General features: G+C 41.5%; 1 protein-coding gene across 1 annotated transcript; it reads left to right on the top strand.

Annotated features, from left to right (window-relative positions):
- Positions 1-1,398: 1,398 nt before the first annotated feature.
- Positions 1,399-10,665, top strand: LOC115129010 (secretagogin-like). The gene is made up of 11 exons (XM_029659150.2): positions 1,399-1,593; positions 1,775-1,845; positions 2,130-2,222; positions 2,737-2,826; positions 2,980-3,036; positions 6,462-6,539; positions 7,546-7,601; positions 7,705-7,750; positions 7,905-7,964; positions 9,012-9,080; positions 9,573-10,665. Exons 1-11 carry the CDS (start codon positions 1,524-1,526, stop codon positions 9,699-9,701), a joined length of 819 nt encoding a protein of 272 aa, XP_029515010.1. The 5' UTR covers positions 1,399-1,523; the 3' UTR covers positions 9,702-10,665.
- Positions 10,666-16,670: the final 6,005 nt, after the last annotated feature.

The raw sequence follows: 16,670 nt of genomic DNA on the forward strand, positions 1-16,670 counted from the left end.
TACCGGATTGTAACTACTACTCCGATAAACATTTATAGATTTGGCCTACTACATGATACTCACATTTTCCCTATGAGGTTGCTACAACCTAGCCTATGAATGAAAGTTTACAACGTAGGTGTACACAGGTCGATAGAAATATTTGAGGTGACACATTCAATACCGCCTTGCACACTGCCTGATCTAGGGTGTAATCATTAGTCCAACAGTTGCAAACCAGAGTTTCTATTGGGCAAATTCAGGTATGTTATCCCAGTTTTGTTCCATTTACTTCCGTTTAAGAAACTTTTTCAACAGAATCGGCAGAATGAATACACCCCTGATCACACACAAACAGTTCACTTTCAAAGCCACATACAAACAGCTCGTTGTATTCCTTCTCATCTCTACACGCTCTCCTCCTCTCACCTTTCCCTTCGATTGTGGATTTAAATGCAAAACCCATCAGCTGTATGTGACCAGGTGAAAAAAACGCTCCAAACCATATAACCGCTACACACAGCCTACATCCTTGTCACCATATTAACGAAAGTATCATCATAGCTAATAGAACTAACGCGTTAGTAAACCAGCTACAATCATGCAGTACAGGGTACAGTCAGCAAGCAGTTTAGCATCTATACCGGCAGACCCGGTGGCAATAAATTAGTAAAACCAAAAGCTTACCTTGACTTGGAAGAGTTCCAGTGTTGGATAGTCATAGCCAGCTAGCTAACATATAATCCCTCTATTTGAGCCGGGTGTTTGAGTAGGCTATACTAGCTAGCTGCATTCTCTCTCTCTCTGTTGCTCCTATTTCATTTTTTAAAGAAATTAATTTGTTCAAAACTGTTCAATTATTGTCTTTCTCTTTGCATCGCCCACTCACCACATTTTATGCACTGCAGTCCTAGTGAGCTGTAGTTTATCCTTTCAGTACTAGACTAATTCTGTAATCCTTTGATTGGGTGGACAACATGTCAGTTCATGTTGCAAGAGCTCTGATAGGTTAGAGGATGTGCTCTGGAAGTTGTCATAATACCTGTGTTAAGTCTATTAAAGAATGTGAGAACCATGAACCTCTTAGATTTTGTAATGAAGTTAATGTACCTAGAGGAGGACGGAAGCTAGCTGTTCTCCGGCTACAACATGGTGCTACCCTACAGAGTGCTATTGAGGCTACTGTAGACCTTCATTACAATACAGTGTGTTTTAATAAATTATTTGGTGACGTGAATATATTTTGTATAGTTTTATCTAAAAATGATAACTTTTTAAATGTTTATCCATTTTAATTTTTTATGAAATTAACTGAGGAGGATGGTCCTCCCCTTCCTCCTCTGAGGAGCCTTCACTGTTGCACACCTACTTGAGCATCGTAGTCAAGTTGGTCTCCCTTGTTTGCGTTTGGTGGAGTTTAAACTGAACTACAGGGAAGGAAACATCATCAGTCTCTGCGAGAAATAGACTTATACATACGGATAAAACTCTCTTTTCACAACTAACATTTTGGATTCACGCTGGTGCATTGGGCACGCGTCACCATGGACAGCGCTTTTGACAACCTGGATGCTACAGGCTTCCTACACATATGGCAACATTTCGATGTTGATAGTAAGATCTTACTCTTGAATAGTTATAACTATGTTGCCTTTTGATTGCTATTCATATTAATCTGTGTTAGTTTATCAGGCAATGCTTTCATCGAAATTCAGACTGAACTTTGCACCATGTCTTGAAGATAAAACAATACGGCCATTTTTTTATTTTATGTTATGCATTTGTTTGATTATAGATAATGGTTATATTGAAGGAAAGGAGTTGGACGACTTTTTCAGACACATGATGAAAAAACTTGGGATGAGTGTAAGTAGGCTACTATTCCTTTACCCCCTCCAAAAAATACTACAGTAGGCTTAGGTAAGTAACATTCTAGAATCTTCTAATCAGACCTACTTTGCTGACCTTTGTTGACGGCATTCAACCGGTGTCAAAATTAGATAACCTCTCTGAATCCAATCATTAGTCACGTTTTGTCTTTCATTGGAATGGAATTCATTCCCGAAAGGGATTTTGCACAGGTAACACTGAATGAAATATGCAAATAAGTGTAACGAATATGTTCAAAAGTCACTGTGTTGTTCCTAAAGGATGAAATAACGGATGACAAAGTTGGAAGAATGAAAGAAAGGTTCATGTCAGCTTATGACACCACAGCTGATGGTCGCCTGCAAATCCAAGAGGTGTGTTTACTTGTATTTCCTCAAACCTCCTTTATTTGTCTATATAGTGCATTTAGTATTAAGTATACTTAGAACCCTGCAGGTGTGTTTGTGTCAGAGAGAGAGAGAGAGAGAGAGAAACTGATCAAACAACAAGTGGTAATTGGATTGTAATCAAAATGCCCTAACAACACCTGTGTGTGAAGCAACCTTGAAATTACATAATTGCTCTGTCATTTGCATCATGTTATTGCCTTGCTTCATCTAACAGCATGCAATGAATTAGAATGAGTTTATGTCGAAAATGTAATTGAATTGCATCTCATTTCATCTTTCACATTTAGTTTTCTAAATGTTATGTTGACAGAGAAGTAAATGCCCCTTGAAGCTGAATGGACATGTACCACCTTAATTCTATCAATTTGTAGGAAGAAAATACACAAGATTTAGTTTGACAAAACATTTCCCATCTGTGACCGAATAATGCCTGCCTGTGAATGTTGATAACTTATTTGATTGAACATAAATGTTCCAGTTGGCCACCATGATGCTACCGGAGGAGGAGAACTTCCTACTACTGTTCCACAGAGAGACGCCATTGGACAACAGTGTGGAGTTCATGAGGGTAAGGTCAAAGATCACATATGAAGTGTTTCGGTCCAAAAACCTTCAACGTAAATGCACTAAAAATACAACCTATTATTGGTTGGGTAGTGTGTCCTGTATTCTCTAGAACACTTTCATCAAAACTAAATCTGCCTCTCACTCCCCCCCACAGATCTGGAGAAACTATGACACTGACAGCAGTGGATACATATCAGCTATAGAACTCAAGGTACAGTTGAAGAATGCCCTTCTTCTAATTTCCATGCGTTCAGTGAGACCCTTGCCATGGCCCTCTCAGAGACATTGTCTTAGCTAGTTGTTGTCCACTTTCTAAGTAAACATCAATGAGTGGCCAGTTGTTCATGTTTACACAGTTGCTCTAGGTCTATGTTGACACGTGTTGCTTTAAGGTCTTTCAGAAGGATGCCCCCTGTCCTCTTATGTGGACAAGGCAATAGAGTCGGGCCAATATACGATTCAATCGAATATCGTGATATTTGACATTGACAATATATTGTGATGTGCAAGACTAATCTATTTGAACTTTTCTAATCAAAACAGTGCAGTTTTATCAATTAGTTTATATCAATATGTTGAAAATAAAGTCTAAATGAATGAACTTATTGTTCGCCACGCTAAGGTTATTTCATTAGAATGTGACCATAATATAGTAAATAAGCACAAATACTGCACAGTCTGGAATAATCTAGCAATTATCGACGCAAAACCATTATATTGGATACCGCGATATTTGGAGTAGCATATCGTAGAAGAGCTCTCCCCAAATATTGCACCAACCCCACAAGGCAAGGCACAAGTACTTTTCTTAGAATTTCCAAACAAACACATGGTTTATAATCCACAGTACATTTTCTGAAGAGTAAAATGGACAGGATGTACATACAGTACATGATACTATTTGTGAACACTTTGATTCAGAATAACAGACAAAAGTGTGTCTGCAGATCCGACTTCTCTGGACCCCTCTTCCCGACAGCTAAAGGTCAGAAGCTTCTACGCATTGCAGGATTCTCTACTTTACGCATAGTCTCCACTCTGCTCGTTTAATAAAGTTAGATCAAAGCTGAATCAATGTCTGCAAAATCACGTAATGATAGTCTTCTACATAACAGAACTGAATATAATAGCATAGTATAACATTACTGCAAGTTTTTTTTTTAAACACCACCTAATTTCATGAGATTTGTGTGAATCGTCACATTTTTCTCTCGTGTGGCCAAAACTCAACAGTGTACGACACTAGTCAAAACATGTGTTTTGATTTAAACTAAACACAGGTATGCTACATTTGTACGTGAAGTAGAGGTAAAGAAACACTTGAGCAGAATGTTATTCAAATCTTCAGCTCTGGGGACAAGGGTTCCAGGGGGCAGGACGGGGCGGTTACCTACGGGTTTGCAACTTCTGACTTTTTAAATTTTGTATCTATTTATCCTTTATTTGACCAGGGGACGTCAAGTTGAGAAACCACCTTTTTTCACATGAGACCAAGGCCATGTTTACCAAGCGTCTCAGACTAGTAGGACTACTTACAGTATCCATGATCGGTTTTCTTTTAGATTATAATGAATGAATCCTAGATCAGGATACTATACAGTTGAAATCGGAAGTTTACATACACCTTAGCCAAATACATTTAAACTCAGTTTTTCACAATTCCTGACATTTAATCCTAGGTCAGTTAGGATCATCTCTTTATTTTAGGAATGTGAATTGTCAGAATAATAGCAGAGAGAATCTTTTATTTCAGCTTTTATTTCATCACATTCCCAGTGGGTCAGAAGTTACACTCAATTAGTATTTGGTAGCATTGCCTTTAAATTGTTTAACTTGGGTCAAACGTTTCGGGTAGCCTTCCACAAGCTTCCCACAATAAGTTGGTGAATTTTGGCCCATTCCTCTTGACAGAGCTGGTGTAACTGAGACGGGTTTGTAGGCCTCCTTGCCTGCACACGTTTTTTCAGTTCTGCTTACAAATGTTCTATAGGATTGAGGTCAGGGCTTTGTGATGGCCACTCCAATACCTAGACTTTGTTGTGCTTAAGCCATTTTGCCACAACTTTGGAAGTATGATTGGGGTCATTGTCCATTTGGAAGAACCATTTGCGACCAAGCTTTATCTTCCTGACTGATGTCTTGAGATGTTGCTTTAATATATCCACATCATTTTCCTTCCTCATTAGCTATCTATTTTGTGAAGTGCACCAGTCCCACCTGCAGCAAAGCACCCCCAAAACATGATGCTGCCACCCCCGTGCGTCACGGTTGGGATGGTGTTCTTCGGCTTGCAAGGCTCCCCCTTTTTCCTCCAAACATAACGGTGGTCATTATGGCCAAACTGTTATATTTTTGTTTCATCAGACCAGAGGACATTTCTCCAAAAAGTACATTATTTTTCCCCATGTGCAGTTGCAAACCGTAGACTGGCTTTTATATGGCGGTTTTGAAGCAGTGGCTTCTTCCTTGCTGAGGGGCCTTTCAGGTTATGTCGATATAGGACTTGATTTACTGTGGATATTGTAACGTTTGTCATCGGAAGGAGACCAAGGTGCAGCATGGTAAGTGTTCATGATACTTTAATTACTCAAATCACCAAACAAAAAAAGAACGAATGTCACGTTCTGCAGGCTTCACAGCGCTAACAAAAAACAAGATCCCACAAACACCAAAAGGGGAATGACAAGTTATGTGTGATCCCCAATCAAAGACCATGATAAACAGCTGCCTCTGATTGGGAACCACTCGGCAAAAAACTAAGAAATAGAAAACATAGAAATAAACTATAATGCCCACCCTAGTCACACCCTGGCCTAACCAAAATAGAGAATTAAAGCCTCTATGGCCAGGGTGTGACAGATAGATATTTTTGTACCCGTTTCCTCCATCATCTTCACAAGGTCCTTTGCTGTTGTTCTGGGATTGACTTGCTATTTTGTCACCAAAGTACGTTTATCTCTAGGAGACAGAATGAGTCTCCTTCCTAAGCGGTATGATGGCTGCGTGGTCCCATGGTGTTTATACTTGCGCACTATTTTTTGTACAGACGAATTTGTACCTTCGGGCATTTGGAAATTGCTCCCAAGGACGAACCAGACTTGTGGAGGTCTACAATTATTTTTCTGAGGTCTTGACAGATTTCTTCTGATTTTCCCATGGTGTCAAGCAAAGAGGCACTGAGTTTGAAGGTAGGCCTTGAAATACATCCACAGACACACCTCCAATTGACTCAAATTATGTCAATTAGCCTATCAGAAGCTTCTAAAGCCATGACATCATTATCTGGAATTTTACAAGCTGTTTAAAGGCAGAGTCAACTTAGTGTGTGAGTAAACTTCTGACCCATTGGAAGTGATACAGGGAATTATAAGTGAAATCATTTGTAAACAATTGTTGGAAAAATTACTTGTGTCTTGCACAAAGGAGATGTCCTGACCGACTTGCCAAAACTATAGTTTGTTAACAAGAAATTTGTGGAGTAGTTGAAAAATGAGTTTTAATAACTCCAACCTAAGTGTATGTAAACTTCTGACTTCAACTGTACCTATCCTAGATCAGCACTTCTACTCCGAGACACTTGATAAATATGGGCCCAGCTCATCTCATCGGCTGTCTTCCTCTGTGTCCTCCTAACAGGGTTTCCTGCAGGACCTGTTCCTCCAGCACAAAAATACCATATCCCCCAACAAACTGGAGGAGTACACCAACACCATGGTAACAACAAGCCCCAGCTCCTTTACTCTGTGCCTCAATCTGAGGACTCTGAACTGTTGTCTCTCAAATGAGTATATGCTACCTTGTTCAATGGGCAATTAAATTTGGATGTAAAACTGATTTTGTAATTTAATTTGATCTCCTCTAAAATAATGATTGGTAGAGAGCTATACACTGAGTGTACAAAACATTAGGAACATAGACTGACCAGGTGAATGCAGCTGAAAGCAATGGTCCCTTATTGATGTCACCTGTTAAATCCACTTCAATCGGTGTAGAGAAAGGGGAGGAGACAGGTTAAAGAAGGATTTTTATGCTTTGAGACGTTGCGTATGTGTACCATTTTTAAAGGGTGAACGGGCAAGGCAAAAATATTTAAGTGCCTTTGAACAGGGTATGGTAGTAGGTAGGTATGGTAGTAGTAGCCAGGCGAACCAGTTTGTGTCAAGAACTGCAACGCTGCTGTGTTTTTCACGCTCAGCAGTTTCCTGCGTGTACCAAGAATGCTCCACCACCCAAAGGACATCTAGCCAACTTGACACAACTGTGTGAAGCAGTGGAATCAACATGGGCCAGCTTTGGACAGCCTTGTAGAGTCCATGCCCCAATGAATTGAGGCTGTTCTGAGGGCAAAAAGGGGATGCAAACTCAATATTAGGAAGGTGTTCCTAATATTTTGTACACTCGGGGTACATTGTAATGCTACTATACCATTCAGTGTAGATGAGTGCACTAAATTAGTTATTTCTCATTGAAGTATGTCATTGGCTGTAATAGTCTTGCCTATGAATTCCCTCAATAGTATTAGTAATTGGATGGTACTAGACTGTGCTGGAGGGTGATCAGCTCTTTCAGTACTGTTGTCTCCAAATAAAATAATCACCAAGTAAAATTCTGGGTGTGTAAATGTACCTGGCGAAGAAAGGTGATTCTGATTCTAATGTTTCTGTGCTTTAACAAAATGGCTAATGAATCTGATGCTTTGTTATGTTTATTTTCCCAACAGATGGAGATGTTTGACAAAAACAACGATGGCAGGCTGGATTTGAATGAACTAGCCAGGTACTAATTATCAAGCAATTGTATTCCCCACATTGCTTGGTGGCTCTTACTGTGTGTCTAATTGTTTGTGAGTCACGGAGCCAAACTGTTTTCCTTCTCCCAGAATCTTAGCTCTAAAAGAGAACTTCTTGCTGAAGTTTGACATGAATGTAAGTATAAAAATGTTTGATGAATTTCACTGATAACTTTCAGTCAGATAAGACGTTGTCAATTCACACTCCATCTTCAATTACCTACTGTCGTCCTCATTGGCTTGAATTAGAGGAACTAAATTGTGGGTGTTGTGGTACCACTCTGTTTCAGGCGTGCAGTCAAGAGGACCGGAAGAGGGACTTTGAGAAGATATTTGCTCACTATGATGTGGTAAGTCATTATACAGTACGTTTAGCCACAACATAATTGCCTTCAACTTCAATTGGAATTGTATGGTTCATTGTGATAAGCATATTTCATTCAATTACAATGCTGCTTATAATGACTTGTGATTTTACTGATGCTTCATTGGCCTTAATTATAAAATATAATATCAGTATAAATGAGAGAGAATACACAGCTGGATTGAAAGTGGATCAGTACAGTGGCATAGGCACGGGTGGACTTGGGTGCCCACCCACTCAGATTGAGCAACATTTTTTTTTTTAAATCTTATCTTTTTACCTAAACATGCAAACACCATCACATAGAATTCATAGCAAGCACTGCACTGGGTTAGTCAGAGTTGATTTAAATATAACAGAATAGATGACCTGGAATGACATTCACGCTCACGGGAGGGGTTGCCAAAAACAACTAACTGAAAGCCACACCCCCAATAACCCATGAATATTACTGAATTGAGGCATAATATGTCACTGTGCTTGTGTGGATACATGCACCATGGCACTGCCTGTTTCATTTGGTCATTTGGCAAACAAGACAGCTCATGTATTGCCTTATTCACAGTCAACACATGCTAGATTTTCTCTCAGCCTTTTGGCAAAATATGTAGAATAGCATGAGATGAGCTATAAAAGTGCACATTTTCCCCTCTGCCCCATGGAAAAATGTGTATAATTGCAGGAAATTACCTTTTAAAACAGAGCCTCATGGCAAAATGTGTAGAATAGCATGAAATTAGCTATACATTTCTGCAGGTCCACCCACCAACGAATTCCTGGCTACACCACTGGATCAGTACTAAGATGTATTCACAGTACTTAATGAAGTGGTGGTCCTGTTGCAGTGCCATGCTCCTCTGTGCTTTGTGATTGTGGATGTGTGATGTAGTACATTGTCCCATTAAAAAAAATATATTAAAAAAATCTGAATTCTAAGCAGAATTTATATGCTGTCCTCTTTATAATCTCCCAAGGCACACCAGGTGGTAGATTTCATTGCTCTTTCTGAAGTCAGCCGTTTTGTTGTTTACAGAGTAAGATGGGTGCTTTGGAGGGTCCGGAGGTGGACGGCTTTGTCAAAGACATGATGGAACTGGTGAAAGTAAAAAATGTTTTTTGCTATATAATTTTTTCTTTTTAAGGGAGGGGGGGGGGTGAGAAGGATTACTTTAGGATAGGATAAAGTAATCCTTCTCACCCCCCCCCTCCCTTAAAATATTTAGATGCACTATTGTAAAGTGGCTGTTCCACTGGATGTCTTAAGGTGAACGCACCAATTTGTAAGTCGCTCTGGATAAGAGCGTCTGCTAAATGACTTAAATGTAATGTAAATGTATATCCTATTCTACAAAAGTAGTTATATAAACGTATTATGTATTAACTAAGATATCTGATGCTGTTATATTGATTCTGCATTATTGTAAGTTAAGGTCTCCCACTTCTGACACCATGTTACTTTCTATTTATATGTGTGAAGCAACGAGAATTGAGTCAAGTTAACAGTGGGTCCAACTGTATTAGACTGTGAAGGGTTTGAACTGTGATTGATCTTGAACTAATGGTTTGAATATGCTTTCTTTTATACCCAACACAGCCTATCATTAGTGGAACAGACCTGGACAAGTTCCGCAAGCTGCTCCTGGGTCACTGTGACATGAACGGTGATGGAAAGATCCAGAAGAATGAACTGGCACTGTGCCTCGGCCTGAAATACTCCAGTTAATAGTCCTCCACGGGAAGAATGACAGACATTTTCATTGCCCTAGTTAGCACCACAGGCTAACCGCTAACTCACTGATAGCATGTCGCAATGCCATAGCTAATACCTTTTGGGCAACCCAAGAGCATTGCATGATGGCTGGTTGAAAGGAAGTTGTTGCATAGAGTAGACCCATTGGGGAATTGGTTTTGTGATCCTTCATTTTGTTTGACTGTATCTGTTTTGATGACAATTATGATTAGCTTTGAGAGTGTTGTGTGTGTGATCCATGCACGTTGCATATGCCTATAACTTGCAGACATGTAGTGGTGATGTAAGTGTTTTGGGACGGAAGTTGTATTGGGATATTTGTGGGATGTATGTTGACTTTATTACCATGATGGCTGCATTTACTTTTCAGAACTGTGCTGTTTTTGATGTGCAAGAAAATATGATGAAAATAACTGTCAATATGGTTTGACATTTCACCTCCTAGTTTAAATGGTATTGGTAGACAACATGTCATGAAATACAGTGTATGATATGAACCACAATCTCTGTGTCCCTGGGCATCTGCATGTTTCTCCATTCTGTAAGAACAGTCTGCAATCATAAGCACATACAGCTCTGTTAATGAACAAACTATTTATACAACCATAACTCAATTAGTAGTACATGTCTGGTGTATACCCATTGAATCAGAGCAGACAATGCTGTGAGCCTTGGGCACAAAGGAAATATTGACCCGCAGCCGTGATGATGGCCGGGCTTCCATTCTCCATGAACTCAGTCCTTTCGTGCAATAATGGATTTTCACAGAGTTTCATTGCTTTAATGCTTGGTAACCAGATCATTTCAAAAGCACAACACACAAAATGCTATGGAAACTGATTGAACAGCAACTCCAAGAACCCATTAAAGAGCTATACAAAGCAAACATGGTCGGTAGTAAGTAGACCAGTATGGCTTTAAAAGCTTTTCATGAGTTCATTGGGCACTGTGTTATTCTGTGAAACCATAGTACACTGTTATTTGTGTCTAGTTGTAGGCTGATGTCATTGCTAAAAGCCCCACCAGATGCCTGCCTGATTATGGCAAGTGAAGTGTCTCTAACTTAACAGCCGCTCACCAGCAGGACAATTACAGAGGACTGCGGTCAAGAAAATAATTAGTGTGCCACTTTCTGTGCCCTCTAAAATTCCCAACCACAGTATGTATTTTTTGGCTCTTAATTCAGTAGGAATACATTAGTCATGGTACTCAACAATACATGTATTTAGTCTCTTGTCTTCAATCAGTGCTTGTCCTGAGTGAAGTTGAAGCTTTCGAGGCACTTAAAAGAAAAATGCCAAAAAATAGTTATCGGTCATAGAGATACTTCCTCCTAAAATATATAAATCAAGGTACAAAGACTGCTATTTAACTAGTCAGTTACCTGGCCTTGCCATTGTTAGAGAAGAGGCCAGCAATTGAGAAAAAAAAATCCAGTTCAGATATTTGAGATGTATTCATTCATTACCTCCTGGTTAATCACATTGTGGTTATGCCCTGTTCTTAAGGTGACCCATAGCGGTTTGGCATGTACGACCAAAGATTGAAACCTGAAAGTATCATGTCACAACCCATTCCTTGGATGGATCTTCCACCACGTTGCTAGACAAGATGTTAATAGATTGGAATGGGTGGAATGTAATCAATGGAATTGAGCAAACACGTACTGTACAACCAAAAGTTGTGTTCATAATTGTTTTTCCACACTAGAAAAATTAACACACAACTTTAATTTGCATGCGCTTGATACTGTTCTATTCATTCCATTCCAGCCATTACAATGAGCCCGTCCTCCCTGTTGTGCCCTCCAGCCTCAGTCGGTCCATTCTCTCTCCCCCGTTGTGCCCTCTAGCCTCAGTCAGTCCATTCTCTCTCCCCCGTTGCGTCCTCCAGCCTCAGTCAGTCCATTCTCTCTCCCCTGTTGCGCCCTCTAGCCTCAGTCAGTCCATTCTCTCTCCCCCGTTGTGCCCTCTAGCCTCAGTCAGTCCATTCTCTCTCCCCCGTTGCGCACTCTAGCCTCAGTCAGTCCATTCTCTCTCCCCCGTTGCGCCCTCCAGCCTCAGTCAGTCCATTCTCTCTCCCCCGTTGCGCCCTCCAGCCTCAGTCAGTCCATTCTCTCTCCCCCGTTGCGCCCTCTAGCCTCAGTCAGTCCATTCTCTCTCCCCCGTTGCGCCCTCTAGCCTCAGTCAGTCCATTGTCTCTCCCCCGTGGCGCCCTCCAGCTCAGTCAGTCCATTCTCTCTCCCCAGTTGTCATTACAGGTGATTTCCCCATACAGCCACCTGATTCCTGTTATTTCCTCCAGCCCATCCGGCACTGAGGGTAATGACACTGTGTGCTCCCTCTCCCGGTCCCTCCCCTTCAGACTAAGCCATTCTCCAATGTATCGGAAGCCTGTGCCAACACAAATCAGCCATAGAGGAAATTAAGACTGCCTCCAATCAAGGTGTCTGTATCAAGGGATGATGGGAGGATTATTGGGAAAGATTTGGAGTTGAGAGGAAAGAGGGGGATGCCAAAAGAGGGTTGCTGGTTGCAGGCTCTGCAGCTGAGCCACAGAAGACACAGAGTTGGTGGGGTCTGATGGCTAAATTAAAGACTAAGGAATACTCGCTGATAGCCTATAGCCTGGAGCTAATAATGTGTCCTTAGGTTCTCTGGGGTTCATAATCAAACCCCTCCTTGACACATGATTGTGGACCTCTTGCCAGGCTCCTGTTTATATGTGAAGATACTCCAAAATGATTCAAACCTGTCCAATAAGAAGTGTTTCATGTGGCAAAACATTTTTGCTACAGTGTGGATTAATAAACAGAACCAGGTGAGTCCAGGTGAAAGCTATGACCCCTTATTGATGTCACTTGTTAGATCCACTTCAATTAGTGTAGAGGAAAGGGAGGGGGCAGGTTAAAGAAGGATTTGTAAGCCTTGAAAGAATTGAGACATGGATTGTGTGTGTGTGCCATTCAGAAGGTGAATTGGCAAGATAAAAATATTTAAGTGCCTTTGAATTGGGTATGGTAGTAGGTGCCAGGCGCACCAGTTTGTGTCAAGAACTGCAACGCTGCTGAGTGTTTCATGCTCAGCAGTTTTCCATGTGTATTAAGAATGGTCCACCGCCCATAGGATATCCAGCCACTTGACACAACTGTGGGAAGCATAAAATCAAATTGTATTGGTCACATACACGTGTTCAGCAGATGTTATTGCGAGTGTAGTGAAAGTCTTGTACATCTAATCCCGGCAGTGCAGCAATATCTAAGTAATATCTAACAATTTCACAACAAATACCTAATACACACAAATCTAAGTAAAGGAATGGAATTAAGAATATATAAATATTTGGACAAGCAATGTCAGAACGGCATAGACTAAGATACAGTAGATAGTATAGAATACAGTGTATACATATGAAATGAGTAATGCAAGATATGTAAACATTATTAAAGTGACTAGTGTTCAGTTTATTAAAGTGGCCAATGATTTCAAGTCTGTGTATGTACCATCTTGTCATACCAAGATGGCATAGCAGTCAGACGTCCTTTGTCCTCGTCTTGTTGTGTCCCGTGTATATATATATTTACATTTTTCTTCGCATATCTTTTATATATTTTCTTTTCCAAAACCTCAACTTCAAAACTCTCTCCTGCAACCCGCCTCACCAATTATTATTATTATTTTTTTTTAAGTATTATTTACCTCAAATCTGAAATCCACAATAGAAGCTAGCCAGAAGCTAACCAAAAGCTAGCCAGAAGCTAACGTTAGTATTCAGCTAACCACAGTTTGTGCTCATCAGCTATCCTTTAGCTCGAAAAGCTATCGCCAGTTTTGTACAACGTGACTCAGACCAGAACATACCGGACCTATTTTTCTCCCCATATCTCCGGATTTCAACCGCAAGCTCTGGACATTTACACCTGGATCTCGCAGCTAGCTAGCTGCTATCCGTGTGACATTTGGCTTACGTCGTTCCCGGAGCAAACATCAATTATTCCGGAGCTAGCCAGCTGAAGAGTTCCATCAGCCACTCCTGGGCTACATGATTGTAGCCCAGGAGTGGCTGATGGAACTCTTCAGCTGTTTTACTGCCGATGCGGAGCCCCACCGGGCCTTCACGACTGGACTACCGACGTAATCTGCCCGAGGGAGTTATCCAACTGGCCCCTCCGTTGTGACATTTCCTGAACGCCCATCTGCGGCCCGCTAATCGCTAGCTGTCTTATCGGCTGCTATCTGAATAGGTCTGTTGGACAATTTTTCTTGGGTCACTATAACTATATCTATTTTGCCAATTGGATTGATCCCCTCTACCACGAGGAACCCCACTAATCTACCGACGGAAACGCACGAGGTGGCTAAAAACAGACCTCCATCCTATGCTAGCTTGCTACCGATGGCCCGACTGGCTGTCTGAATCGCCGTGACCCCAACCAACCTAACTACTCACTGGACCCTTATGATCACACGACTAAGCATGCCTCTCCTTAATGGCAATATGCCTTGTCCATTGCTGTTCTGGTTAGTGTTAATTGGCTTATTTCACTGTAGAGCCTCTAGCCCTGCTCATTATACCTTATCCAACCTTTCAGTTCCACCACCCACACATGCGATGACATCACCTGGTTTCAATGATGTTTCTAGAGACAATATCTCTCTCATCATCACTCAATACCTAGGTTTACCTCCACTGTATTCACATCCTACCATACCTTTGTCTGTACATTATACCTTGAAGCTATTTTATCGCCCCCAGAAACCTCCTTTTACTCTCTGTTCCGGACGTTCTAGACGACCAATTCTCATAGCTTTTAGCCATACCCTTATCCTACTCCTCCTCTGTTCCTCTGGTGATGTAGAGATGAATACAGGCCCTGCAGTGCCTAGCTCCACCCCTATTCCCCAGGGGCTCTCTTTTGATGACTTCTGTAACCGTAATAGCCTTGGTTTCATGCATGTTTACATTAGAAGCCTCCACCCTAAGTTTGTTTTATTCACTGCTTTAGCACACTCTGCCGACCCGGATGTTCTAGCCGTGTCTGAATCCTGGCTTAGGAAAAATTCTGAAATCTTCATCCCTAACTAACTACATCATTTTCAGACAAGATAGAATGGCCAAAGGGGCGGTGTTGCAATCTACTGCAAAGATAGCCTGCAGAGTTCTGTCCTACGTTCCAGGTCTGTACCCAAACTATTTGAACTTCTACTTTTAAAAATTAAAAAATTAAAAAATCTAACGAAAACAAGTCTCTCACCGTTGCTGCATGCTATAGACCACCCTCTGCCCCCAGCTGTGCTCTGGACACCATATGTGAACTGATTTCCCCCCATCTATCTTCAGAGCTTGTGCTGCTAGGCGACCAAAACTGGAACATGCTTAACACCCCAGCCATCCTACAATCTAAGCTTGATGCCCTCAATCTCACACAAATGATCATGGTTAGAGTGTTGGACTAGTAACCGGAAGGTTGCAAGTTCAAATCCCGAGCTGAAAAGGTACAAATCTGTTGTTCTGCCCCTGAACAGGCAGTTAACCCACTGTTCCTAGGCCGTCATTGAAAATAAGAATTTGTTCTTAACTGACTTGCCAAGTTAAATAAAGGTAAAAATAAAAAAGCCGTAAACACGGGCATCCTCATAGATATCATCCTAACCAATTTGCCCTCTAAATACACCTCTGCTGTTTTCAACCAAGATCTCAGCAATCACTGCCTCATTGCCTGCATCCGTAATGGGTCAGCGGTCAAACGACCTCCACTCATCACTGTCAAACGCTCCCTGAAACATTTCAGCGAGCAGGCCTTTCTAATCGACCTGGCCGGTGTATCCTGGAAGGATATTGATCTCATCCCGTCAGTAGAGGATGCCTGGTTATTTTTTTTAAATGCCTTCATCACCATCTTAAAAAAGCATGCCCCATTCAAGAAATGTAGAACCAGGAACAGATATAGCCCTTGGTTCTCTCCAGACCTGACTGCCCTTGACCAACACAAAAACATCCTATGGCGTTCTGCATTAGCATCGAACAGCCCCCGTGATATGCAACTTTTCAGGGAAGCTAGAAACCAATATACACAGGCAGTTAGAAAAGCCAAGGCTAGCTTTTTCAAGCAGAAATTTGCTTCCTGCAACACAAACTCATAAAGGTTCTGGGACACTGTAAAGCCCATGGAGAAAATAGAACACCTCCTCCCAGCTGCCCACTGCACTGAGGCTAGGAAACACTGTCACCACCGATAAATCCATTTTAATTGAGATTTTCAATAAGCATTTTTCTACAACACTGCACCCCCCATATCAACTCGCGCAAGCCTTCCCCATTTCTCCTTCCTCCAAATCCAGTCAGCTGATGTTCTGAAAAAGCTGCAAAATCTGGACCCCTACAAATCAGCCGGGCTAGACAATCTGGACCCTTTCTTTCTCAAATTATCTGCCAAAATTGTTGCAACCCCTATTACTAGCCTGTTCAACCTCTCTTTCGTGTAGTTTCAGATTCCCAAATATTGGAAAGCAGCTGGGGTCATCCCCCTCTTCAAAGGGGGTGACATTCTTGACCCAAACTGCTACAGACATATCTATCCTACCCTGCCAAGTCAACACACAGATTACCGACCATTTCGAATCCCACCATACCTTCTCCGCTATGCAATCTGGTTTCACAGCTGGTCATGGGTGCACCTCAGCCACGCTCAAGGTACTAAACGATATCTTAACTGCCATCGATAAGAAACAATACTGTGCAGCCGTATTCATTGACCTGACCAAGGCTTTCCACTCTGTCAATCACCACATCCTCATCGGCAGACTCGATAGCCTTGGTTTCTCAAATGATTGCCTCGCCTGGTTCACCAACTACTTCTCTGATAGTGTTCAGTGTGTCAAATCGGACGGACTGTTGTCCGGGCCTCTGGCAGTCTCTATGGGGGTGCCACAGGGTTCAATT

The sequence above is a fragment of the Oncorhynchus nerka genome, linkage group LG4, assembly GCF_034236695.1.
Source record: "Oncorhynchus nerka isolate Pitt River linkage group LG4, Oner_Uvic_2.0, whole genome shotgun sequence".
In the NCBI taxonomy this organism is placed as follows: domain Eukaryota; kingdom Metazoa; phylum Chordata; class Actinopteri; order Salmoniformes; family Salmonidae; genus Oncorhynchus; species Oncorhynchus nerka.

Excerpts from the sequence above, each read along its gene's own strand:
- LOC115129010 (XM_029659150.2), top strand. The coding sequence starts at position 1,524 with ATGGACAGCGCTTTTGACAACCTGGATGCTACAGGCTTCCTACACATA. Across the intron at positions 1,594-1,774 it reads GCAACATTTCGATGTTGATA|ATAATGGTTATATTGAAGGA; the intron begins GTAAGATCTTAC and ends GTTTGATTATAG. Across the intron at positions 1,846-2,129 it reads TGAAAAAACTTGGGATGAGT|GATGAAATAACGGATGACAA; the intron begins GTAAGTAGGCTA and ends TTGTTCCTAAAG.